The sequence below is a fragment of the Canis lupus genome, chromosome 12 (genome assembly GCF_003254725.2).
Source record: "Canis lupus dingo isolate Sandy chromosome 12, ASM325472v2, whole genome shotgun sequence".
NCBI classification, from domain to species: Eukaryota; Metazoa; Chordata; class Mammalia; order Carnivora; family Canidae; genus Canis; species Canis lupus.
In genome coordinates, this window is record NC_064254.1 from 58,991,456 (window position 1) to 59,017,360 (window position 25,905).

The 25,905-nt window shown below is 33.7% G+C and overlaps 1 protein-coding gene across 8 annotated transcripts in view; it reads right to left on the bottom strand.

Annotated features, from left to right (window-relative positions):
- ASCC3 (activating signal cointegrator 1 complex subunit 3) overlaps positions 1 to 25,905 on the bottom strand; it is a 335,684-nt gene that overhangs the window by 181,106 nt on the left and 128,673 nt on the right. For 7 of the 8 annotated variants that reach the window (XM_025444816.3, XM_025444818.3, XM_025444817.3 and 4 more), the window contains 3 exons: positions 23,352 to 23,516; positions 7,629 to 7,805; positions 5,004 to 5,075 (listed from right to left, as the gene is read on the bottom strand). In XM_025444816.3, coding sequence (XP_025300601.1) covers positions 5,004 to 5,075; positions 7,629 to 7,805; positions 23,352 to 23,516 — 414 coding nt within the window. The remainder of the gene's footprint in view (positions 1 to 5,003; positions 5,076 to 7,628; positions 7,806 to 23,351; positions 23,517 to 25,905) is intronic. The other variant, XM_035698059.2, reaches the window with a different exon arrangement.

Consider the following 25,905-nt stretch of genomic DNA (forward strand, 5'->3'; position numbering starts at 1 on the left):
AGCAAGGGGAGGAGCAGAAGAAGAGGGAGAAGCAGACTGTTGAGCAGGGAGCCTGATGCAGGGTTCAATCCCAGGACCATCGGATCATGACCTGAGTTGAAGGCAGATGCTCAACTGACTGAGCCACCCAGGTGCCCCTAAATAAATATTTTATAACGTAAGATTTTGTAATGTAATGAAAAAAGGCAGGAATAACATAACAAATACAATTAAAGAACAATTATAAACATCATGATAAAGGCAAATAATGTTACAAAGAGTAGTTCCTAACCTGTAGTTCCTAAGGCCCCCAATAGTTACAGTACTGGCAGTAATGGCATTATTAAGCCATTTACTTTTATTAGTATTTACAGTTATGTTCATTTATGTACATATATGTTTATATAATTTATTAGTCTCACCAGAAATAATTCACAAAAACTCCTTTTTTTATTCTTATTTTTATTCTAAAAGAAGTGATTTATTTCTATTAAAAGCAATCTTGTGTTCCAAAGTAATGAAACAAGTATCTACTCATCTGGTCATTAAGTGCTAACTGTAATGGAAGGAAAATGATTGTTTTAATTTAATTTTAATTCTAGAGGTAACACTAACATTCCTCCCAGTGGTGTCTTTAATGCTATATTTTTTATAGCATTTTTAAAACTATTCAAAAGGGGTAGTAAGTATTTTCCTGACTAGAGCCAAAATATGTCTATTTATATGTTCCATACACAGTAAAGTATTTATAGTTTAATTTCCATTATTTTAAAAGAAAAAAAATCTTTAAGAGTTCGCTTTTATAATGAAATTTATCATGGATTAGAAAAAAGTTTTCCTGTGATAGAAATCCTATCATGATTAAAAATTATGGAAAAAAATAATGTTTTCTTACCATTCATACTTAAATGGAGATCCAAAATAGCTCACAATGTTGAAGAGCAAAGTTGGAGGATAATACTACCTGACTTCACTACATAGATACAATAATCAAAACACTCTAGTATAGGCTAAAGAATATCTAAACAAATGGAAAAGAACAGAGAACCTAGAAAGAAGCCATAAATACAGCCAACTGATCTTTGAAAAATGAACAAAGGTGATAAAATGGAGCACAGACAGTCTTTTCAACAAATGGTGCTGAAACAACTGGATGGCCACATGCAAAAATAAATAATCTAGACATGGACCTTACACCCTTCCCAAAATGTAACTCAAAACCAATCATAGGTCTAAATGCAACCATAAAACTCCTATATAGGTGAAAATCTAGGTGACTTTGGATGTGGTGATGCCTTTTTGGACAACACCAAAGGCACAATCCATGAGATAACTGATGAGCTGGATTCCACAGCTCATTAAATCCAGCTCATTAATCATTTAATTTGGAATGATCATCATCATTTAATTTGAAATTTAATTACAAATTAAAAACCCACTCTGTAAGAGACAATGAAGAGAAAACAAGAAGACAAGTCCCAGACTGGGAAATATTTGCAAAAGACACATCTGATAAATGACTTTAATCCAAAGTATACAAAGAACTCTTAAAACTCAAGAAAAAGAAAATTAACAATCTGATTTTAAAATGGCCAAAGACCTAAACAGACAATTCCCCAAAGATTATAGACAGATAGAAAATAGGCATATGAAAATATGTTCAACATCATTTGTCATAGGGAAATTAAAGTTAAAACAAGAAAATAACACTACACACCTCTTAGAATGGCCAAAATACTGACATCATCAAATGCTAATAAGGCTATGGAGCAACAGGAATTCTTGTTCACTGGTGGTGAGAATGCAAAATGGTATATATAACTTCGGAAGATAGTATGGAAGTTTTTTTTTTTTTATTTAAAGATCTTTTAAATTTTTTTTTTTTTTTTTAATGATAGTCACAAAGAGAGAGAGGCAGAGACACAGGCAGAGGGAGAAGCAGGCTCCATGCAGGGAGCCCGATATGGGATTCAATCCTGGGTCTCCAGGATCGCGCCCTGGGCCAAAGGCAGGCACCAAACCGCTGCGCCACCCAGGGATCCCTTTTATTTAAAGATCTTATTTATTTATGACACACACACGCAGAGAGAGAGGGGCAGAGACACAGGCAGAGGGAGAAGCAGGCTCCATGCAGGGAGCCTGAAACGGGACTCGATCCCAGGTCTCCAGGATCAGGCCCTGCGCTGAAGGTGGTGCTAAACCACTGAGCCACCCAGGCTGCCCAGTATGGAAGTTTCTTACAAAACTACACATACTCTAACGATATGATCCAGTAATCACATTCCTTGGTATTTATCTAAAGAAGCTGTTCACCTAAGTCCACACAAAACCCAAACCCATTCACAGTTATTTATAGCAGCTTTATTCATAAGTGCCAGAACTGGCAGCAATCAAGATGTCATTCAGTATGCAAATAAACAGTAGTATATCCAGACAGTGGAGTATTACTCAGTACTAAAAAGAATAAGCTATCAAGTCCTGAAAAACTTCAGATATTGTGAAAAAACCAATATGAAAAGGTTATAAACTGTATGACATTCTGGAAAAGGTAGAACTACAGAGGAATTAAAAAGATTTAAAAGGTCAGTGGTATCCAGGGATAAATGAGAAAGAATGACAAACAGGCTGAACAGAGAGGGTTTTTAAGGCAATGAAATTATTTTGTTTGACACTATAATGGTGGATGCATACATGCCATTATACATGCATGCATGCATGCCATTATACATTTGTCCAAACCTAGAGAACAGAGTGAACACTCTTGAACATCAAGAGTGAACCCTAAGGTAAAATATGGACTTTAGGTGATATTGACATGTCAATGTAGGTTTACTGACTGAAATAAATCCACTCTTGTGTAGAATGTTGATAGTGGGGGAAGCTGTACATATGTGAGAGCAGTCATTTCACTATAAGAACTCTACCTTCCACTCAATTTTGCTGTAAACTCAAAATTGCTCTAAAAAAGAATATCTTTTTTTTAAAATTCAATGGAGAAAACATTTAAATATTTATTTAACATTTTTTAATATAATGTATACAAATAGGTTTTAAGGATTCCACAGTCACATTCCTTAGCCTATAATGCAGTTTAAATTTTCAGCAGTATAAAAGTTAGAAATAAAAGTCCACGGCAGTAATATCTACTTGATTACACTGAATTTTTCTTGTTCTTTTACAAAGAAGGCACAGATATTGATGGCTATACGGGATATTTCTTTCTTTTAGGATTTTCACTGAAATGCTGTCAAAACTTTATCTACATAACATTTTAGTATTATCAGATTCACTACAAATAAATCCTGTGAGGCAATCTAGAACAGGGAAAACAGGCCACATGCAGTTGCTGCTTGTTTCAGTAAATAAAGTCTTATTGAAATACCGCTGTGTCCAATTGTTCATTACTGTTCATGGCTGCTTTCATGTTACAACAGCACAACTGAGTAGCTACAACAAAGAATATAAGGGCAGCAAAGCCTAAATTATTTACTATGTGGCCCTTCACATAAAAAGTTTCCTGGCTCCTGACTAAGAAAAAGTAGTTGGTATTTGGTAAGATTTTCTTTCTTTTCTTTTTCTTTTTTTTTTTTTTTAAAGATTTTATTCATTTATTCATGAGAGACATGAGAGAGAGAGAGAGAGAGAGAGAGAGAGGTGCAGAGACACAGGCAGAGGGAGAAACAGGCTCCATGTAGGTAGCCTGATGTGGGACTTGGTCCCGGAACTCCAGTCTCACGTCCTGGGCTGAAGGCAAGTGCTAAACCGCTGGGCCACCCAGGCTGCCCAAGATTTTCGATTGCAGAAAGAATATTGGGCATTACCATTTCTTTATTTGTACATAAAAAATAATGCAATTCATAAAGATGTTTTCTAATGAGGACCAAAAAAATACACTGATATAAAATAAATGCCCATAGAGTGATAATGACACACAGTTAGTGGAGACTCTACACTCACATGCAAGGAATTTATAACTGCACTAGTAAAATGATGGAAACATGTTACTTTATTTTGCAAAACACCTCATTTTCCTCATCTTTCAAATGATGATAATAATACCTGCCTAATTCAGTGAAAATAATGTAAGATAATTTCAGCAGTTTCAGACATTTGCTAATCATTAGGAAAGGTAAGTCACTGATATCATATAATTAAATCATAATTTCTTTTCCCTAAAAGTTATTCTTAAACCTAAGGACATTCTCTTGAGATTAGCTAGAAATCTGATTTTAAAACTATTTTTTTTTAAATGGCAAAGTGCATCAAAGATGCTCAGTGGGCAGTGTTCCATGGCTGCACGTTTAATTCATCTTTGATTTGTTTATATACTGGGGCTTGAAACAAGATTTAGTCTGGAAAAAAAGGATTTCAGTGCTCTTAAAACAAATCTAAAAACCAAAGGACCAGAAAGTATTTAATTTTATGTGTCATAAACAGCTAATAACACAGAAAAAAAAATCCACAATAAAATAAAATGATCCAAACAACAATATACAATTGGGCAATGATTAAGTTTTATATAAGCAATTATTATCATTCCACTTTTTCTTTAACAATCTTGACTGGAGAATTTTGAACAATGGAGTTTAAAAATAAAACTGCCTAATTTCTAAGCACAATAAAACAATATAAAACTTTATTATATATATTTAAGTTGATACTGCTTCATGAAAACAATAAGAATAATAAAACGTCTCATGTTTTTACATTATGTAAAAAAATACAGATTAAAATTTTTGAGGTATGAAAGAAGACTGCGCTATTCAAAAAGATAAAAAAAAAAAAGAAATGTAAAGGATGAAATTCTTTTCTCTCTTATTTATTGAATGGCAAACAAAATAGCAATGACCTATCAATATTGGGAGGATAATACTATCTGAATATTTTATGACTTATATGGCTAACCACTGAACTAAAGAATTATTAAGAAATAAAACCTCCCAGTCATTATCTCAGAATTCAAGAGCATAACAATAAATTTAACCATTTAGTATTCTCTAAAAACAAGCTAAAATAAAGTGTACCTGGTGTCCAGCCTTTACTTGCTTCAAAACACTTTCGTAGCATACTTCGTCCATGTTATTCAACTGTTGTATCTTAAGGTTTTTAAAACACAAATAATATAAAACGAAGCCATTATAAACTTTATAACTACTGACAAAACTCTGCAGATTTTAAGGCATTTTTTTCCCTTTCAGATTAACCAGAATGCAGAAGCAACAAATTCCATATGAATACTTAGTATGTAACAGTCTAATAAAAAACAATCTAGTTTAGAAGTACAAATAAAAACCTCATATATTCAGAGTACCAACTTTCTAAGTGTGCCAAGTTTTTTAAAGACAACTTTAAGGATAATATACTAGTTGTAGATATTGTAGAATGATTTTAAAGTTCTTTTCACTGTCTTTTCTTGGGAAGCCCATTCTTCAGGCTGTTTTTCTTCTATTTCATTCTATAAACTACAGAGCTTTCCTGTGGAATTCTCAAAATCATGAGAACAGTACTAGTAGAATGCCATGGTAAATAAAGCTGAACTTGAAGGAACCATATTGTTTCTGTAATATATATGGAGAGCAGTAGATATTTTTCTACTACAGAAATGTTTTTTAGATTAATTGGAAATTTAATATTAAATTCATGAGTTAAGAAACGGTCTCATTTTCTCATTTAATGACAAGGAAAACTTCCAACCAAAAAGGTAAGACGGTTAATCCAAAGGAATAGGCATGTGATCCAGCCTGCATCATTTATTAAGAATGTGGAGGGGATGAAAATGTCATACATATCTGAAATGACTACAATTTAGACTTTTTGCTTTAATAAAGTAAATGTTTTATCATTCTGTTACTCTTATGACTTGTGGTGACTACGTAAAATGAGATAATCAGAAGATAATTTACTCTCCTTTAATGATTCAAAAACAACTTCAGCTTGCAATAATTTTTTCAGCATACTTTGGGTTGAGTTCTGGCCAAAGCCATTATTTCAAATTAGAGGTGTCAGGCACACCATTTTCCTATATTCTTTCATGACAACTAAATCACATCACGTGCTTCTGAATGAAACTCTGAGGAGCCTACAAGGATTTCCTTTCATACAAGATGACAAATTAATAACTAGTTAGTAAATATATTAAACAACACCCTAGGGAAATGCTTAATGGTTACCAACTGTGTATTTCACTAAGAGTAAAAATAATATCTGTTTAGTAAGACAAAAAAAAATCTGTAATACATATAATTAGCTTACTATTTACAGTATGCAAGATATGTACAAGGTTTTTCTAATTTTGCCAAACTTGTAAACTTTCAAAATAATTATGATGGTTTATGACCTGATGTCATTCCTTTTATGATTATAATGCTTATTATGGTGAAAATACTTTGAATTTAATTAGCTTTAAGTGATTTACCAATTTATATGATACAATTTACAAAAAAAAGTTTAAAATGTCTAAAAAGCATCTGAAAAATTTTTATTTGTATCTATCTGATAACTACCTATCATTTAAATTATAAAGCTATAAAAATAGCTCTACATGTGTTCTAACGAAACATTAAAATATACTAAATAATCAAATATAGTTACTGAAAAAAAGCAAATGATACTGAAAAGCAATTGAAATAATTAATGATAAACTATGTACATCATAACAATTACCATATCATGAATTATCATTTTGGCCATACGTCTGAAATGGCTCCCTACAAGATATCTTACTTTGATACATTGTAAATGGAGCATAGACACTACTGTAGTGAGAGTCACTTCTGGTATTTTTTAGCTTAGTATTTTATTTGTGATAGTGTAAGGTAAAATGACCCTACTTTACTAATAAAATTCTTTTTAGACAAGTAATGCAAAACATTAAAGACCAAGGCTGACATAATAACACATGATTCCATCTTATTTTCTCTTATAAAGAGGTCTTATGGCATGAATTTTCTCTTAAACCTATTTCTTCTACAGAAAAGAAAGTGTCATTAAAATATAAAATGCATAAATTTAGAGCAAAGTAAAATATTCCTTCACGATATTATCAAGGTCTAAAATAAGCCCTCTAATAGTGTAAATGCTATATAAGTAATACCATAAACAAACTTTAAAAAGCATTATAAGGAATTTCAGAAATGCCACATATATATAGTCAATATGGTAATTATAAAACATTAAAAGTAAAATAGAACACCTCCATTAATAGTTGCTACTAGGAATTATTTTTCAATTGCATAAAACGTACTTTTTTATTTTAGAGGAATATCATATCATAATGTGTATTATTTGTTTAATGAGCCTTTTATATTTCATACTAGCCTTCAATCATATCAAAATAACTTTTTGAAATTTATAACCTTATATATAACTTGTATTCTTAGCTAAAAATACAAAATATACATTGATAACAGTAACACACACTATAAGCAACTTCTTTTCGAAGGAGTTATTTTACTACATATTGTTTTTTTTTTTTTTTTAACTTTTTTTTTTTTATTTTTTTTTACTACATATTGTTAAGGAAGTGTGCTTTTTGTCTAAGATGTTTAATTTGTAATCTTACAAATTAGGTCTTTTAGAGAAATCTCAAGCATTAAACAACACAGCAACAAAACAGTTTTAGAAAAGTATATTATTTTAAAAAATTTTACCTTATTTGCACTTTTAACTCCCAGAAATGTCTGTCCAAGAGGAACTGGTCGGAAACGGCCATCAAAGTAGAAAAGTCCAATGCAAGGATTAACATGTAAAAATGTAGCAACATCGAGGTAGTTGGGTAAGGTTGCAGACAGCCCAAGAATCCTTATCATACTCTGTGTGGATTCCACCTACAAGGGTTATATTATTGAATGTATGACATAGATTGAACCCATTTGGATTTTTACAGGCTTTGAAATCAGTTTTAATAAACAGAGAGTATGAAACATTTATAACAGAACAAGATCTCCCCCCAAATATGTATTAACAACACATAGTTAAAAGACAAATAATATGAAAGAGAACTGTCCTAAACCTGGGCATTAAGAGTAATATAAAATAATTAAGAATGTAATTTTAGTAGATTTCCTGAGCTATTTTAGTAGATTTTCTGAAAATCCTACTAGTTAAATGTTTATTTATTTTTTCTAAAAATGTAATAAGGTAAGTGACATACACAGATTAGATTTTAAATAAGTTTTACCAATTTATAATTTCAGGTGCTAAAAACACAAAAACATAAAAGTCTAAGCAAGGTAAAATATTTCTAGTCTTTTACAAATTTAAATTTAAAATGCATGACATTTGCATGACAAATATTTGAAACTATGTGTACATATACATTTAATGAAAAATTATTTCCAAGGCATACACTGATTGATGGATTGATACTGGTTTAAGAGGCAGGGAGGGGAAAAGGAAGAAGAGAGAATCTTAAGCAGGCTCCATGCGCAGCACAGAGTATGATGCAAGGCTCAATCTCACAACTCTGAGATCATGACTTGAGTCAAAATTAAAAGTTGGATGCCTAACTGACTGAGCTACACAGGTGCTCCTCCAGGGACCTTTTAGAAAAATTCTTGAAGACTCATTTATAAAATCAGTATTTTCTTTCCCAAATATAGATTGCTTACTTAGTCCATAATTCTTTACCTATTATACAGTATTCCTTTTATCATAGTAACATATAGTTGAGAATATCAGTAAAACAAACGAATTTCTGAGAAACAAACACAACTATTCTATCATCACAGAGGAAAAGTTTTCAAATTGACTTAACAAATTATTATTAAACACTTTATATTAAAATACTTTTATATTTATAATAGAGAAAGTTTGATTGCATGGGATAATTAGCCAAAACTTGGGAAAAAATTACAAACTACTCAAAAAATGTATTGAGCCACAATTTTTGTTCATTGGTATAGTGCAATACTCTCATTTTGTTTCTGAGCATTACCAATAACCTTGGTTTAATTTGTTCACCAACTATCTACTAAGCTCTTACAGACAAGGCACAGTGCCAAAAGAGTGGGAACTTAGAGTCTACATGCAATAATGACACAAAACATTGTGATGTGTCCTATTAATAGCAGCACTTTCTAAAAACTGTGAGAATAATGGAGAGGGGTCACTAATTAAACCCAGGTAAGTCAGGGAAGGCGTGCTGAGTATAGGTAATGGTTGCTGGCATTCTAGATTGGGAAAACAGCAGATAGGCAGGGAGGCCAGAAAGAATGGTGAATTTAAGGTACTGCACTTAGCAACAACTAGTGGTATGAACTGGTGAATGGAGGTGTCTGGTTAGAAGCACAGAAATGACCACGAAAGAGCTCACATGACAAGGAGTTTATCTGTTTAACTGCTCATCAGCACTCAACAGTGTCCAGCTCTCTCTTCCAATTATGTTTTCAGGTCTAATTCATGATCGTTTATAGCACTGTCATTTTTTTTTTTTAAGTTTCCAAATATTCTGTAAAAGGTCTTTATCATTTCTAATTTTATTTACTTGGTTTTCTACTTGTGATTAGACTTGTGAGAAGTCTATTTTACTTGTTTCTTTTTAAAATTCCACTGCTTTCCTAATTTATAATTAATTGTATTTTTCAGCTTTATTATTTTTTTCATTTGTTTTTGTTAGAATATCCTATTTGAAACTGTCCATCATTCAACATTTAATAATTAACTTACTTATGGTCCCTTCATTCCTGTTTCGTTTTAGAATTTTTATTCTGAAAATAATTTGTACTCTGTATATAAGTGCGCTGTTTCTCTCTCCTTCACTCCCTTCCTACCATGATCACTTACTGACCTCTAAGTGGGAGGACATTAATCTTCCAATTACTTAGGTTAGCAGTCGTCATTTTATAAGATATAAAAGTGTAGAATGTATGCATGTATGTATGTATGTGTGCCTCTGTGTGTGTGTGTGTGTGTATATATATATGCATACATCTATATAGATAGAGGTGTATACTTAATTTTATCATTTAAAAGTTATTTCTAAATTTCTAATGTATTCTATAAAGACTATGATATATCCAATTTCTGCTTTGAGAAAATGTCCCATGGAGATCTGAGATGTACAATTTCATATGATGTACAATTCTATATGTTTGCTCACTTTACCATATCAATTATATTATTCAAATTCTCTACATTAGCAATATGGGAGGTTAGTATTTGCCAAAAGAAAGAATCATTTTAATCACATACAAATCTCTCATTTTAAATTAGGATGCAAAATTTTCTAAGGGTAATAATTTGTATCATTAGCATGATACTGTAAAGAGCCATTCACATCTTAAGCCCTAGGGGTTCTGCAGAAATACTAAGTGGTATTGTGCAGCCCCATGTCCCTACAATAGTCCTTTTGCGTTCTCATATCCCTTCTTCCTTTATAATTTTGTATACTTCACTTCTTTTTAAATTTTTTTTTTTATTGGAGTTCAATTTGCCAACATATAGTATAACACCCAGTGCTCATCCCACCAAGTACCCCCTCAGGGCCCATCACCCAATCACCCCAAACCCCGCCCACCTCCCTTTACACTACCCCTTGTTTGTTTTACTCATTTTCACTCATTTTCTCTCCTTTCCCTTTATTCCCTTTCACTATTTTTTTATATTCCCCAAATGCATGAGACCATGTAATGTTTGTCCTTCTCCGACTGACTTATTTCAGTCAACATCATACCCTCCAGTTTCATCCACGACGAAGCAAATGGTGGGTATTTGTCAATTCTAATAGCTGAGTAATATTCCATTGTATACATAGACCACATCTTCTTTATCCATTCATCTTTCGATGGACGCTGAGGCTCCTTCCACAGTTTGGCTATTGAAGACATTGGTGCTATAAACATTGGGGTGCAGGTGTTCCGGCATTTCACTGCATTTGTATCTTTGGGGTAAATCCCCAGCAGGGCAATTGCTGGGTTGTAGGGCAGTTCTATTTTTAACTCTTTGAGAGTTAAAACACCACACAGTTTTCCAGAGTCACTGTACCAGTTCACCTTCCCACCAACAGTGCAAGAGGGTTCCCCTTTCTTCACATCCTCTCCAACATTTGTTGTTTCCTGTCTTGTTAATTTTCACCATTCTCACTGGTGTGAGGTGGGATCTCATTGTGGTTTTGATTTGTATTTCCCTGATGGCCAGTGATGCGGAGCATTTTCTCATGTGCTTGTTGGCCATGTCTATGTCTTCCTCTGTGAAATTTCTGTTCATATCTTTTGCCCATTTCATGATTGGATTGTTTATTTCTTTGCTGTTGACTTTACTAAGTTCTTTATAGATCTTGGATACTAACTCTTTATCTGATACGTCATTTGCAAATATCTTCTCCCGTTCCATAGGTTGTCTTTTAGTTTTGTTGACTGTTCTTTTGCTGTGCAGAAGGTTTTTATCTTGATGAAGTCCTAATAATTTATTTTTGCTTTTGCTTCCCTTGCCTTCGTGGATGTATCCTCCAAGAAGTTGCTGTGGCTGAGTTCAAAAAGGGTGTTGCCTGTGTTCTCCTCTAGGATTTTGATGGAATCTTGTCTCACATTTAGATCTTTCACCCATTTTGAGTTTATCTTTGTGTATGGTGTAAGATAATGGTCTAGATTCATTTTCTGCATGTGAATGTCCAATTTTCCCAGCACCATTTATTGAAGAGACTGTCTTTCTTCCAGTGGATAGTCTTTTCTGCTTTGTTGAATATTAGTTGACCATAAAGTTGAGGGTCCATTTCTGGATTCTCTATTCTGTTCCACTGATCTATGTGTCTGTTTTTGTGCCAGTACCACACTGTCTTGATGACCACAGCTTTGTAGTACAACCTGAAATCTGGCATTGTGATGCCCCCAGCTATGGTTTTCTTTTTTAATATTCCCCTGGCTATTCGGGGTCTTTTCTGATTCCACACAAATCTTAAGATGATTTGCTCCAACTCTCTGAAGAAAGTCCATGGTGTTTTGATAGGGATTGCATTAAATGTGTAAATTGCTCTGGGTAACATTGACATTTTCACAATATTAATTCTGCCAATCCATGAGCATGGAATATTTTTCCATCTCTTTGTGTCTTCCTCAATTTCTTTCAGAAGTGTTCTGTAGTTTTTAGGATACAGATCTTTTACCTCTTTGGTTAGGTTTATTCCTAGGTATCATATGCTTTTGGGGCAATTGTAAATGGGATTGACTCCGTAATTTCTCTTTCTTCAGTCCCATTGTTAGTGTAAAGACATGCTACTGATTTCTGGGCATTGATTTTGTATCCTGCCACCTGCCAAATTGCTTTATGAGTTCTAGCAATCTTGGGGTGGAGGCTTTTGGGTTTTCTATGTACTGTATCATGTCATCTGCAAAGGGAGTATTTGACTGCTTTGCCAATTTGAACGCCTTTTATTTCTTTTTGTTGTCTGATTGCTGCAGCTAGGACTTCTAGTACTGTGTTGAATAGCAGTGGTGAGAGTGGACATTCCTGTCTTGTTCCCAATCTTAGGGGAAAGGCTCCCAGTGTTTCCCCATTGAGAATGATATTTGCTGTGGGCTTTTCGTAGATGGCTTTTAAGATGCTGAGGAATGTTCCCTCTATCTCTACACTCTGAAGAGTTTTGATCAGGAATGGATGCTGTATTTTGTCAAATGCTTTTTCTGCATCTATTGAGAGGATCATATGGTTCTTGTTTTCTTTCTTGCTGATATGATCTATCACGTTGATTGCTTTACAAGTGTTGAACCAGCCTTGCATCCCAGAGATAAATCCCACTTGGTCATGGTAAATAATCTTCTTAATGTACTGTGGATCCTATTGGCTAGTACCTTGTTGAGAATTTTTGTATCGGTGATCATCAGGGATATTGGTCGATAATTCTCCTTTTTGGTGGGGTCTTTGGTTTTGAAATTAAGGTGATGCTGGCCTCATAGAACGAGTTTGGAAGTATTCCATCTCTTTCTATCTTTCCTGAAAAGCTTTAGTAGAATAGGTATGGTTTCTTCTTTAATCGTTTGATAGAATTCCCCTGGGAAGCCATCTGGCCCTGGACTCTTGTGTTTTGGGAGGTTTTTGATGACTGCTTCAATTTCCTCCCTGGTTATCGGCCTGTTCAGGTTTTTTATTTCTTCCTGTTCCAGTTTTGGTATCTTATTAATTCTTTCAAAGAACCAACTCCTGGTTTTGTTGATCTGTTCCACAGTTCTTCTGGTCTCCATTTCATTGAGTTCTGCTCGAATCTTTATTAACTCTCTTCTGCTGGGTGAAGGTTTTATTTGCTGTTCCTTCTCCAGTTCCTTTAGGTGCAAGGTTAGCTTGTGTATTTGAGTTCTTTCCAGTTTTTGGATGGATGCTTGTATTGCGATGTATTTCCCCCTCAGGACTGCTTTTGCTGTATCCCAAAGATTTTGAACGGTTGTATCTTTATTCTCTCATTCGTTTCCAGGAATCTTTTTATCTTCCTTAATTTCCTGGTTGACGCTTTCATCTTTTAGCAGAATGGTCTTTAACCTCCACATGTTTGAAATCCTTCCAAACTTCTTATCGTGGTTTAGTTCTAGTTTCAAAGCTTTATGGTCTGAAAATATGCAGGGGACAATCCCAATCTTTTGGTATTGGTTCAGACCTGACTTGTGACCCAGTATGTGGTCTATTCTGGAGAAAGTTCCATGTGCACTTGAGAAGAATGTGTATTCAGTTGCGTTAGGATGTAAAGTTCTGTAGATACCTGTGAAATCCATCTGGTTCAGTGTATCATTTAAAGCTCTTGTTTCTTTGGCGATGTTATGCTTAGAAGATCTATCAACTGCAGCAAGCACCATGTTCAAGTCTCCTAGTATAAGTGTATTATTATCTAAGTATGTCTTAACTTTGGTTATTAATTGATTGATATACTTGGCGGCTCCCACATTCAGGGCATAAATATTCATGACTGTTAGGTCCTCTTGTTGGATAGATCCTTTATGTATGATATAGTGTCCCTCTTCATCTCTTACTACAGTCTTTGGGATAAACTTTAATTTATCTGATATAAGGATGGCTACCCCTGCTTTCTTTTGAGGACCATTTGAACGGTAAATGGTTCTCCAACCTTCTAGTTTCAAGCTGTAGATGTCTTTAGGTCTAAAATGAGTCTCTTGTAGACAGCAAATAGATGGGTCTTGCTTTTTTATCCAGTCAGAAACCCTGTGTCTTTTGATGGGATCATTAAGCCCATTCACAGTAAGAGTTACTATTGAAAGATATGAATTTAGTATTCTCATAATACCTATTCAGTCCTTGTATTTGTGGATTGTTTCCTTGAACTTCCTCTTTCTTTTAAAGAGTCCCCCCTTAATATTTCTTACAGAGCTGGTTTGGTGGTCACATATTCTTTCAGTTTCTGCCTATCTTGGAAGCTCTTTATCTCTCCTTCTATTCTTATTGAGAGCCTTGCTGGATAAAGTATTCTTGGCTGCAGGTTCTTCTCATTTAGGACCCTAAATATAACCCCCCAGCCCTTTCTGGCCTGCCAGGTCTCTGTGGAGTGGTCTGCTGTTAACCTAATACTTCTCCCCATAAAGATCAGGAATCTGTTGTCTCTTGCTGCTCTAAGGATCTTTCTCTTTATCTTTGGAATTTGCAAGTTTCACTATTAAATGTCGAGGTGTTGAACGGTTTTTATTGAATTGGGGGGGGGGGATCTCTCTATCTCCTGTATCTGAATGCCTGTTTCCCTTCCCAGATTAGGGAAGTTCTCTGTTATGATTTGTTCAAATACACTTTCTGGACCTCTGTCCCTTTTGGCGCCCTTGGAACCCCAATTAAACGTAGATTTTTTTCCTTCTGAGGCTGTCATTTATTTCCCTTAACCTTTCCTCATGGTCTTTTTTCTCTTTTTTACTCACTTCCTTTCTTGCCATCAACTTGTCTTCTATGTCACTCATTCTTCTACCTCGTTAACCCTCGTATCTACCTCGTTAACCCTCACTGTATACTTCACTTCTAAATAAAAGTCTTAGAAAATGATTTCTACCCGAAAAAAAGTTTGAAAACCCCTAATGTGATCCTAAAAAGTATACATGACTTAGAATGAATTTGGCAAGTTAATCAACCCATGAGAGAATGCATATAAAAAGATTTCTGACCTTAACAAAAGGCTATATACAATTATTAATATTTTTTAAAATCTAGGAATATATGTCATTTTCACCTTCTTGTTATTGTAAGTAAATTAAGGAGGTTCATGAAAGTACATATGGGTAAATATTTTAATTATTTCTTTGGTTTCCTGTGTTTCTTCTTTGGTCAAAATTTGCTTGTATCATGCTGGTATCCTCACATTTACTGCACCTAAGTGAGCAATTCTCAATGTCAGATTTCTCCTTGCATACTGAAATACAATGCAGATGCAGGTCAGGAAAATCCAAATGCTGGGTATACTTCCTGAGACAAATGTTTCTTATACGCATAAGATAAATTGTGGCCCTGTAAGTTTAAAAATGAGTTTGTAGATTATATCTGGGCCTATCTGAGGAGTAAATGAAATACTACCTATGAAATATATATATGGCTCTATAGACAGAGGATTCTTACCACTTTTGTAAAAGAATAAGAACTGCAAATTATAAATCAATGATCCCTTCAAATTAAAGGTATTTATCTGGATATAAAAACAACCTCCCATGGCACCTGAATGGCTCAGTGGTTGAGTGTCTGCCTTTGGCTCAGGTTGTGATTCCAGGGTCCTGGGATTGAGTCCTGCATAAGGCTCCCTGCAGGGAGCCTGCTTCTCTCTCTGCTAATGTTGCTGCCTCTGTCTCTGTGTCTCCCATGGATAAATAAATAAAATCTTAAGAAAACCCAAACACAAAAAGCAAAAAACAAAAAAACCAACCTCCCCTGCAAAAAAGCCCTAAACTGAGATTATCATGTACTGATTAGACATAAACATTTGTCTGCCAGTGTTATAGACTCATTAAAGAAACAAATTCATTTGCTCCATTAAATTTACAAATCAAAGGATTTGTAAAAGTTATAATATAAATTAACTAAATTTATAGAAGACTATGAAAAAAATATGAAAATAAAAAGTAAGTGAATTTTCAAGATATGCTTTCAAATTTAATTCAAAAAGTTTTGCCTTTAGGTGGTATTATCCAGAAAACAACTCAATAAGCCTTAGAAATCATATTTTGTTAAGTTATTGTTCATTCACTGATTTTTAGAATTTTATAAATCTGTTTTTTTTTAATAGATTTTATTTATTTATTCAAGAACAGATAGAGAGGCAGAGGGAGATCCTGGCAGAGAGAGAAGCAGGCTCCATGCAGGAAGCCCGACGCAGGACTCGATCCCGGGTCTCCAGGATCACGCCCTGGGCTGAAGGCGGCGCTAAACCGCTGAGCCACCCAGGCTGCCCTAAATCTGCTTTCACAAAGAAAGAGTGGACAATGTATGTTCCAATTTGATATTCATTATTACTAGAAAGGATTCAAGAATGAAATAAATCACAACAGATAGTCAGAAAAGGGAGTAAAGAAAAAAATTCTTTCTTACAAATAAGCAAGGATAGCATTTTAAGTAAAGTCAGAGAGGACTTTGTCAACCACTTCATTAGTCAGTCAACAGATTTCAACTGTGTACCTAAGTGTATTTTGGAGTAGGGGAGGGGGGCAATAGGAAATAGCAATAAACATTAGTGTCTTTTTAATCAAGGAGCTGACATTTTAGTGGGGGAGAGACAACCATAAACTTACAAACCAATTAGGCAATTTCAGGTATCAATAAGTGCCATGGGTAAAGCAGAACAGGGTAATGGCATAAAGGGTATCATGGGAGGGTCCGTACATTAGGTGAGATAATGAGGAAAAGCCTAGCTAAAGAAGGGATATTTGAGAGATGATCAGGGAATAAAAACCTTCAAACAGAAGCAAAAATTAAGTATAAAGTAAGTATAAAGGCAGACTGGAACAAGTTGGAGCAGAAAGAAAATGAATGAGAGGAGAGAGCAGACAACTGAGTTTAGAGGTCAACTGAGAATCCTCTAATGTATGACTGCAGGCCATAATTCACAAGCTTGATTCAACAGTTACATACCCACCATTCAATACTTTCTACCCAGGATACTGAGAAATACACATGGGAATTTACATTAAATAGCTACAGGAACTTTGTAACAATTTTTATTGACAAAAAACTCAGCAAGTTCTAAAACCAAAAGAATGTAGGCTACTTTCTATGGATTACAGTGTGATATACCTAGAAAGATAATACCAGGGAATGGCCAAAAACTTCTATTTACTTGTTAATTAAAATATATTGTGATTCTTTGAGGATACTATCAACAATTTCACAGATTTCTGAGGAGGCTGTTGATAAGTTTGCTCAGTCTAAAAGATTCAGTGGATATAAGCAAAGTAGTCCAATGTGAGTAATATAAATGCTTCCAGAATTAGCCATCCATCAACACTGGCTTAGGGCCTAAACTTTACGCAATGGGGAGACAATGAATAGAACAGAGATCTACACATACAGACTGTTTGCAGAAACATAGGAAGAGAGGATTTAAACATGATAGAGATGGATGAAAATTAAAGTATAAATACATATACAACATCTGACAACGAATTTACTTTCACTAAAACAATCAGCAAAATCCCAAACCAAGCTCAACTAAAAACAAAGGAAGCCTCTATAGGGGAAACAATGAACATACCTATTACTTAAGAAACTTCCTTTACATGCTGTGATGAGAATCCTTTACAGTAATTAGAATAGTGATTTTAATTGCATAGTAGTTCTATGTAGTACTGGTGGTACCAAGAACCTAAATTACACTTTTACCTAAGAGTATAATTCTATTATTCTCAATCTATATAATCAGCCTGCAAAATACTTTCTTTTAAATGAGAATAACTTGCAATTCTATGTCCTAAACCAAATCTCAAAGTTATATTTGAGATATACTCTCCTAAAAAGTATTCAGTGTTGAAAGAATTTTAATATATTACAGCTTCTTCATCATTAGCTCAAAACTAAGCAGTAAGTTTTCATGATGTTTGCCCTTATATAAAAATCTAAATTCAGACAGTTAAGAAGATAACTAATATTAGTCCAATGTTAAATGCAGATTTGGTCTTTCTTATACTTTTTCTTTTCCAAACTCCTCTCAATCATGAGAAATGTGTCGTGGGTCTAGTCCCTAATACCACCACACAATTTCAGAAGTTGAACACAATCTATACTGTATTAGAATAGATTCTAATGGTGCTTCTGTTACAAATGTTGACGTGCTACATAAAACACTGCCATCTACTGGGAACGTCTGGTAATCAAAAGGTACAAATAAAAACATGAACTTTGCTTTTTAATAAACTTAGTTATGAGCTTTGTCATAGCATATTAAGAATATAAGGAGAATCAGATAAACCCTTCTATCAAGGATATTAAAATTCAGTAAATGATACAAATGAAGACAGAATTAATTATAGCAAGTTGCAATATTATAAGGATGACAGTGGTGCTAAAAATGTACAAAGTAAAGGAGCAGAGAGGTAATACAGAAAAGGTGTAATTCATTCTGAATGGTGAACCAGGAATCACTTTATAGCAGAAGTGATATTTGGCAGATTCCAAATAAGAGTAGGTTTTCAACTGATGAATGTGTGGAGTGATAAAGACACACAATTTTGCATTTATCATCCTTAATCTCATAACCAATAACACATCCTGGCTCCAGTGAGCTGAAATTTATCTCTGGAAAAGGGTCAATGGTATTGGAAAGGAAATGGGGAAGGAATGCACAGTTTTGTGTTGCTGGAACCTATTGCAGCTCAAGAATATGCAGAAGTTAAAATTAGACAAACAGATCACAGATCCAATAGTCTTTAATGTGCAGATAAGGAATTTAAACACTTTTCCTCTGATAACAAAGAACAAGCCATCAAAAGTTTATGACCATAGTAGTGATCAACTATACCACTGGAGTTTCATTATATTATGGAGATATCAACTTGTAGGATGAGTATATTATATATTTAGTTGTTATATATCTATATGATACACAATTTATACTTCTGTATCATATATTAAGGTGTACATTTTATATATTTAGTTTATATACATTTAATTTTATATAGTTTATATTTATATATTATATATAGGAAATTGTACCTTTATAGATAATTAACAAAATATTTCTAAATTTATAATTGTTTCAAAATGTTATATATATATTATATATATATATTATACAAATATATAACGTCATGTGTCTGTGTACATACATGTAGTAAGCATGAGCAGCAGGCCTGCAATCTATTTGCTCCCTTAAGTGGGCATGTTCAGGAAAGATGTCTTAGTCAAATTCCCTTGTAAACTTGCTAATGATAGCCTTCTTGGTAAATATACTAATGATATTTACTTGATCTCTAATGTTTTATAGTTCTAGGAAAGTCCTTATCCTCATGCTTTTAGCTGATGGATGTGGCTCTCTAGGCGGCTCAATGTAAATAAACCTGGAGTGTATGGATTTCTATGGCATAGCTCCCTGAAAAACATTACTAAGTTATGTAAGTATCATGGTATAAAATAAAAACATTTATGATTAAAACATCTCTCTTTCCTGTAAAGGATGCCCTGCATGCTTCTTTTTGAGAACTCCTATGTAAAATCCGGGCCAGAGCCAAATGGCAAGAAAGGACCTGGAAAGCAGTGATGCCTAGCAGTTCCAGGCTTCTTCATGCTTCATCTTTGTCTCATAACTTCCTGTGTGCTCGAAATTATTAAGTTGGATATTAGCTAAAATCTCTGATTTTTGTGTCATTTTGAACATTTCAACCCTTTTATCTGTATCTGTTTATCTGTGTTTATCTGTATATGTATGCACATATTTTTAATTTACATGGTAAAATGTGAACATGCCCCAAACAACCCTCGAATTCCATCTCTATTATAAAAACACCTTTATAGTTCGCAGCATATCCTTCTGTGTACAGGCTTCCTAATCTACCCAAACCTAAAATCTCAATGTAAATAAGAACAGTGTCAACTATCCACAGCATCTAGAACTATGTGGTTGGCGCATGTTCACTAAATGAATGAATGAGAATATAAATATATTGCACATTTTTTCTTTACATAAACAGGACTCTGCTATATATAGAGGACAGCTTCCTTTTCCAGTGAGAATATGACATATCTTTTAAGTCTAGTTCATACAGCTCTACCTCATTCTTTTTAAAGGCTGCAATGTAGCATTTTATGGTATGAATATAATTTATTAAACCATTTCATATTTTGTTGGACATTTGGGTTGCTTCTAACATATTTGGTATTAACAAGAAAGCTGCAGTGAATACTGGTGTTAATATATCTGTGTGTTTGTGCTATTGTTTCCATACATTAGATCCCTAGAAGTAAAAACACAAGGCTGATTTTAGTGGGTGCTTTCAAATTACACTTTGTTTTTACTTCTGCTAAAACTCTCATGTCCTTTTAAGCATCTTTTCTATAATGCTAAGTGTGTTTATTTCTACCATGAAAGTGAAATGCTTTCTCTACATTTTTAAAAAGTTTGCATTTCTTATTAATTTATAACTATTAAATATAAAAGACATTTATTTTATGTGCTATAAATAATTTGTTATTTTGTCTTATATTTTAACTTTTTGGCAGATGTCTTTACTGGTTGGAAATTTTTAATATTTAAATATCCAAATGTGTCACATGTTCCCCCTTTATAACATTTGGAGTTTTGCATTTTGAGGTTATTAAAAAAATGCCCTCTTATATCTTCTTTAATGTACTGAGAGTTCTGCTTGATATAGCTAACATTATTAATCCATCTAGAATTCTATAGTGGACTTGCCAAATGAAAACACTATTTTAAAGCATTTTAAAACACAATATAACTTCCTAAAATTTTGCACTCTGTGTTTTATACTACATTCCCAGACCTGGATCAGAGCTGTTTATTAGCAAATGAAATATAAAAGAACTGATATCTAACTAATGATTCAGGTGACAGGTGTTAAGGAGAAATTTGAGGGTGACTCCTAGGATTTGGGCTTGAGAACCAAGTGAACTACTATGCCATACACAAGTATACAGGGAAGATGGCAGAGTTTCTTTCTTCCTTTTTTTTTTTTTTTTTTTTTTTTAAGATTTTCATTTATTTATCCATGAAAGACACAGAGAGAAAGAGAGAGGCAGACACACAGGCAGAGAGAGAAGCAGGCTCTATGAAGGGAGCACGACCTAGGCTGCCCGATGGCAGAGTTTCTGACATGTTTAGCAAGAGATGTCTATGGAGGGCAGCTTGGGTGGCTCAGCGGCTTAGCGCTGCCTTCGGCCCAGGGTGTGATCCTGGAGACCCGGGATCGAGTCCCATGTTGGGCTCCCTGCATGGAGCCTGCTTCTCCCTCTGCCAGTGTCTCTCTCTCTGTGTCTTTCATGACTAAATAAATCTTAAAAAAACAAACAAAAAAACAAAAAAACAAAACAAAAAAACAAGAGATATCTATGGAATGTCAAAATAGAAACATACAACTGCATTTGGATATGGCTAGAAGTCAGGGGTAAGACTTGGACTATATAGATTTAGGTGACACAGGAAAAATTGTTGTATATTCAGAATAAATAAAGACAACATAAAAAAAAAGGCAACAGCAAGTGACAGAGACCTGGAAAAGGTAAACTTTTCAAGGATGAGAAAAGGAGATAGCAAGGGAACCCCATAAGAGCAGCTAAGTAGGTGGAAAAAAAATATGTGAAGAAAATAGAGCAGGGTGACATCATGGAGCCCAACAGAGTATAAGTTCTAAGATTGAGGAAATAATAAATTATATCAAATATCAAAAATGAGTAAAATTAAGAAGTAAAAAAAAATGATTTGGTTTAAGGGCTCTCTTTTTGATTTGATAAATGGTAATTGTGGTAAAAACATTTTATTACCTATTTGGAACAATAACCTGTTTGCAATGGTTTGGAAGTCAAAAAAGAAATAGTGAATATAGATTTGTATTTTCAGAAGACCAGTGGTTAAAAGAGCTTTATTAATCACAAGTTATTGGAGAGGGATAGGTTTGAAGGAAGGTTTTTGGTAAAACAGAAGGCAGTTCTTTTAAGCTGAAGGGACAATACTCACTGAGATGGAGAAATTAAAGACACACAGGAAAAGAAAAGGGGTAATGTAGAAATGAAAGGAATGGGGCCCAAGGCAGATGGAGTCAGGACCTCTAATCAAAGAACAAGGGATGGAATCATGAATATGGATATGGGGAGGGGTTTGAGGTTTTTTTCTGGGTGGGGAGAAGGGCCAGGGATGGGAATTGAGGGAATTCAAACATGAAGGACTTATTTGCATTCAGTAAAAATATTGTCATATAAGAATGAGGCATGACAGGGTAGGGAAGCATGTGGGAGGAGTCTGGTGAAGCTTGGAAATGGCTTACTTTAGGGAAACAGAAGAAAAGCAGTTTAGAAGTTCCCAGGTGATCTGAATGATGCAAGTAAAATTTGGAACCTATGAATGTAAAGCAACTCTACTATATCAATGTGTGATCTTTCCTGCTAGTGCTTAGCGCCTGGCCAGACGCAGAGACATGGTTCAATTGATTGATGGTTGGAATTTTGCCAGGTAGTCAGGGGTAAGTTAAGGTTATCAACAAAAGAAAAATTGATCATGAAGTCTTGGCTATTTCAGGAAGAAAACAAAACCAGTAGAATATGGATCAAAGACAGTAACAGATGGGAAATCAAGGAATTAGAGTTCTTGATTAGGTTGAAAAATCAATTTTCATCTATTTTCTCTACATGTATGATCTGCTAACATTATTTTAGTACTCATGGGTATTCTATGATATGTTATTTTTTTACTTAATGAGAAGAGGGGCTGAAAGAAAAAAATCACTAAACATTGGTAAATTTATCAATTTTTGCTTGGACTATTTATGAATAGCCACAAAGCTCCCAAACTAGAGAGAGCATACACTTATCTTTTTCTTTTCCAATAATGATTGAGGTGATTAAATTTTATCTAGTATATCAGAAAAATTATAAATCATGTTCAGATTTTCTCAGGGGGTAGAAGTTAAGTGCAAATAGGAGAGAAGTGGAGAAAAATCACTAATATTCACCTCTATGCTGTTATATCTTAACACTGCTTAGTCAAATATTAGACTTGCCTTTACAACAATGGTTTAGAACTTTTCCTGTATTTACTTCGGCTAATTTAAAGAGACTTCAATAAAATAAGACTTGGAAGGAAAAAAGAAAGAGTACTTTCAATATGAAAACAAAATACCTAAAGGTTTCTTCATACTAAAATTATCTTTATCCCCATGAATAATACATAAATACTTTTTGAATGCTATATTTAAGCTTAAAAACTTACTCTTCCCTCTGAAATAAGTTTAAAAATAGCTTCCTCTTACCTGCCGTAAAGTACGTGCCACTATGCTTTCTAAAACTGGTCCTCTATCTTCATGCAGCAAATGAACTTCATCAAGAATAAGGAGCTTTACAATTTGAGAAAGAGCTACATCTCCGACACTTTTTCTTGTTACTACATCCCATTTTTCTGGGGTGGTCACAAGCATCTGTAAGATAAGATTAAAAAAGGGAAAATGTCACATAGAATATATAAACTTCAAATATGTCATTCAAGAAGAAATATGATTGACAACCTTTATACAGATCAAATAAAAATTGTTCAAAATGCCCTGGAATGATAGTTAATTCTCTATAGACACTGTCATTCCAAGAGTGATATTTCATTTCACTTAACTTAAGTTGTGATATTAAGCAGTTATTTAAAACTCAATGAAGACGGTCTGTCAAAAAATTGTAGTGAAGTGTATAAAATACCTAGCTTTTTAAAAAAGTGTCTTATGATGTAAAAAAACAATAGAGTCTGGGGCGCCTGGGTGACTCTGGTAGTAATCCCAGGCTCCCTGCTCAGTGGGGAATCTTCTGCTTCTCTCTCTCCCTCTGCTCCTCCCCCAGCTTGTGCCTCCACACACAGTCTCTCAAATAAATAATATCTTAAAACAAAACAAAATAAAAACAAATGATTCTATCTTTTAAACTCCATACATTAATAATGGCCTTTATTTGAAAAGGGACAAAGAAGTGAACCAAGTGTTAAAAGGCAACAAAAAGGAAACCAAGAATCCACTCTAGGAATGGTCACCTATTTATACTTGTTCAAATCTGAACTTTACTACTGATACATATGGTTTTCAAGATATTATCCTTTAATATTAACTAGTATAAACAGCATTTTATACCAGAAGCTAATACATATAATATAGCCTAAATGGCACATAACAGCAACCCAAAGACCGAGTCACTGGAGATTCTAGGGCATGTAGAGCAGGACATAAGCCTGAGATATTAATGTGAACTTTACAGTAGCACACCATTTAATGTGAAACTGTAATCATAATTCTCTTTGCTTTTCACATATTAAATTGCTTGCATCCTCTAAAATCATCCTGTTACAGAGAAAAAGATACTTTGACTATAGTAATACTATAATAGTATTCTACTTAGTAATACTTCTACTTCTATTTTAGTAATACTACATTAGGAAATAAGCCAATATGTAGATAATTCAAAGAATACGATATAGGAAATCAAAAGCAAAGCTTCTCATGGCCAGTATATAAGGATTAGAGAGATCAATGATAATCACAATTCAACTGTGCTTTGAAGGGGTTAACTGAGGTAAGAGTCAGACTGTTCTCTCAAAATTTGTTGTTACTTCTCATTTGATTAAATTACCTATGGGGATGATAAGAATCTTATTTTTTTAGATTAGTGAAAATAAATTCTTAACAAATACATAATCTAACTTTGTCAATATGACCCGTTGCATTATTAGAGATACCACTGCTATCATTATGAAATAAACTCTATCAACCACAAAATTTAGCAGCTGTACTTAAACAGACATTAGTAAATAAACTATAATGAAACAGATTAAGGAACTCATAGCTAACATATAAAATAATACAAATCTAAAGCTACTTAGTTCTAAGTTACTAAAGCTAAATGGCAATGTTGAGATCACACAAAATTTACAGAAAAGACATGCTGCTGGAATTAACTAAATACATATGTATAATACATTTTGATGTCTAAAATGGGTAAAAACATTCACTGTGCATTAAAATCTCTTTTAACAAATTTTAACTGAACTTCCACTTTGAATAATGACAAATTTAAAATAATCCAATATATGTAACATAAATACAACCAGGGGTTACTTACTCACACCCTTTTCATTAAAAGTCCTGGAAGCATGCCTATCTGTTTTCAAAACAATTCTCCTACACTGTACATTTAATATCAAGGTATAAAATAAGTCAGGTTATTAGTGACAAATGTTAGGAAGGATACAGGGTATACTTTTATATAATAAATACAAAGCTTGGCTACCAACCTCACCATAAACTTAGAATATTATGCTAATACTGTCTTATAATTAACTTTTAGAGATAATTATGTAGCAACAAATTATAAAATCAAATTTTTCAGGTATCAGCTATACCAAGGAAACCTTAAAAATCCATTTTAGAATTTTATTATACTTTTACTTCCAGCATAGCAAGAAGTGGTTTCATTTATATTACTATTTCATCACTTCAGTTCCCTGATCTTGAAATGGCTAGAACATAAAGTGTCACATTTGCTTAATGAATTGGAACTCATGCAAGACATTTCCATCTGCTCTTGTATTGGGGCATGGGTTAACTGTCAACATTTTTACTGTCAACTTAAATTTCTCTCAATACATGTACTTATTCCCTCAGAAATACAAAAATCACTACTTGAAACTTCCAATTTTATCCTGTCTACTGGGAAGATGGTATAGTTGTGATGCTACATATTACCATTGTGTCAAAAATTTGGTGTATTTAGTTTTAAAATGCTCACCTATTTGACAGAAATACCAAAGGACCTGAGACTTGCCAGAACCAATTC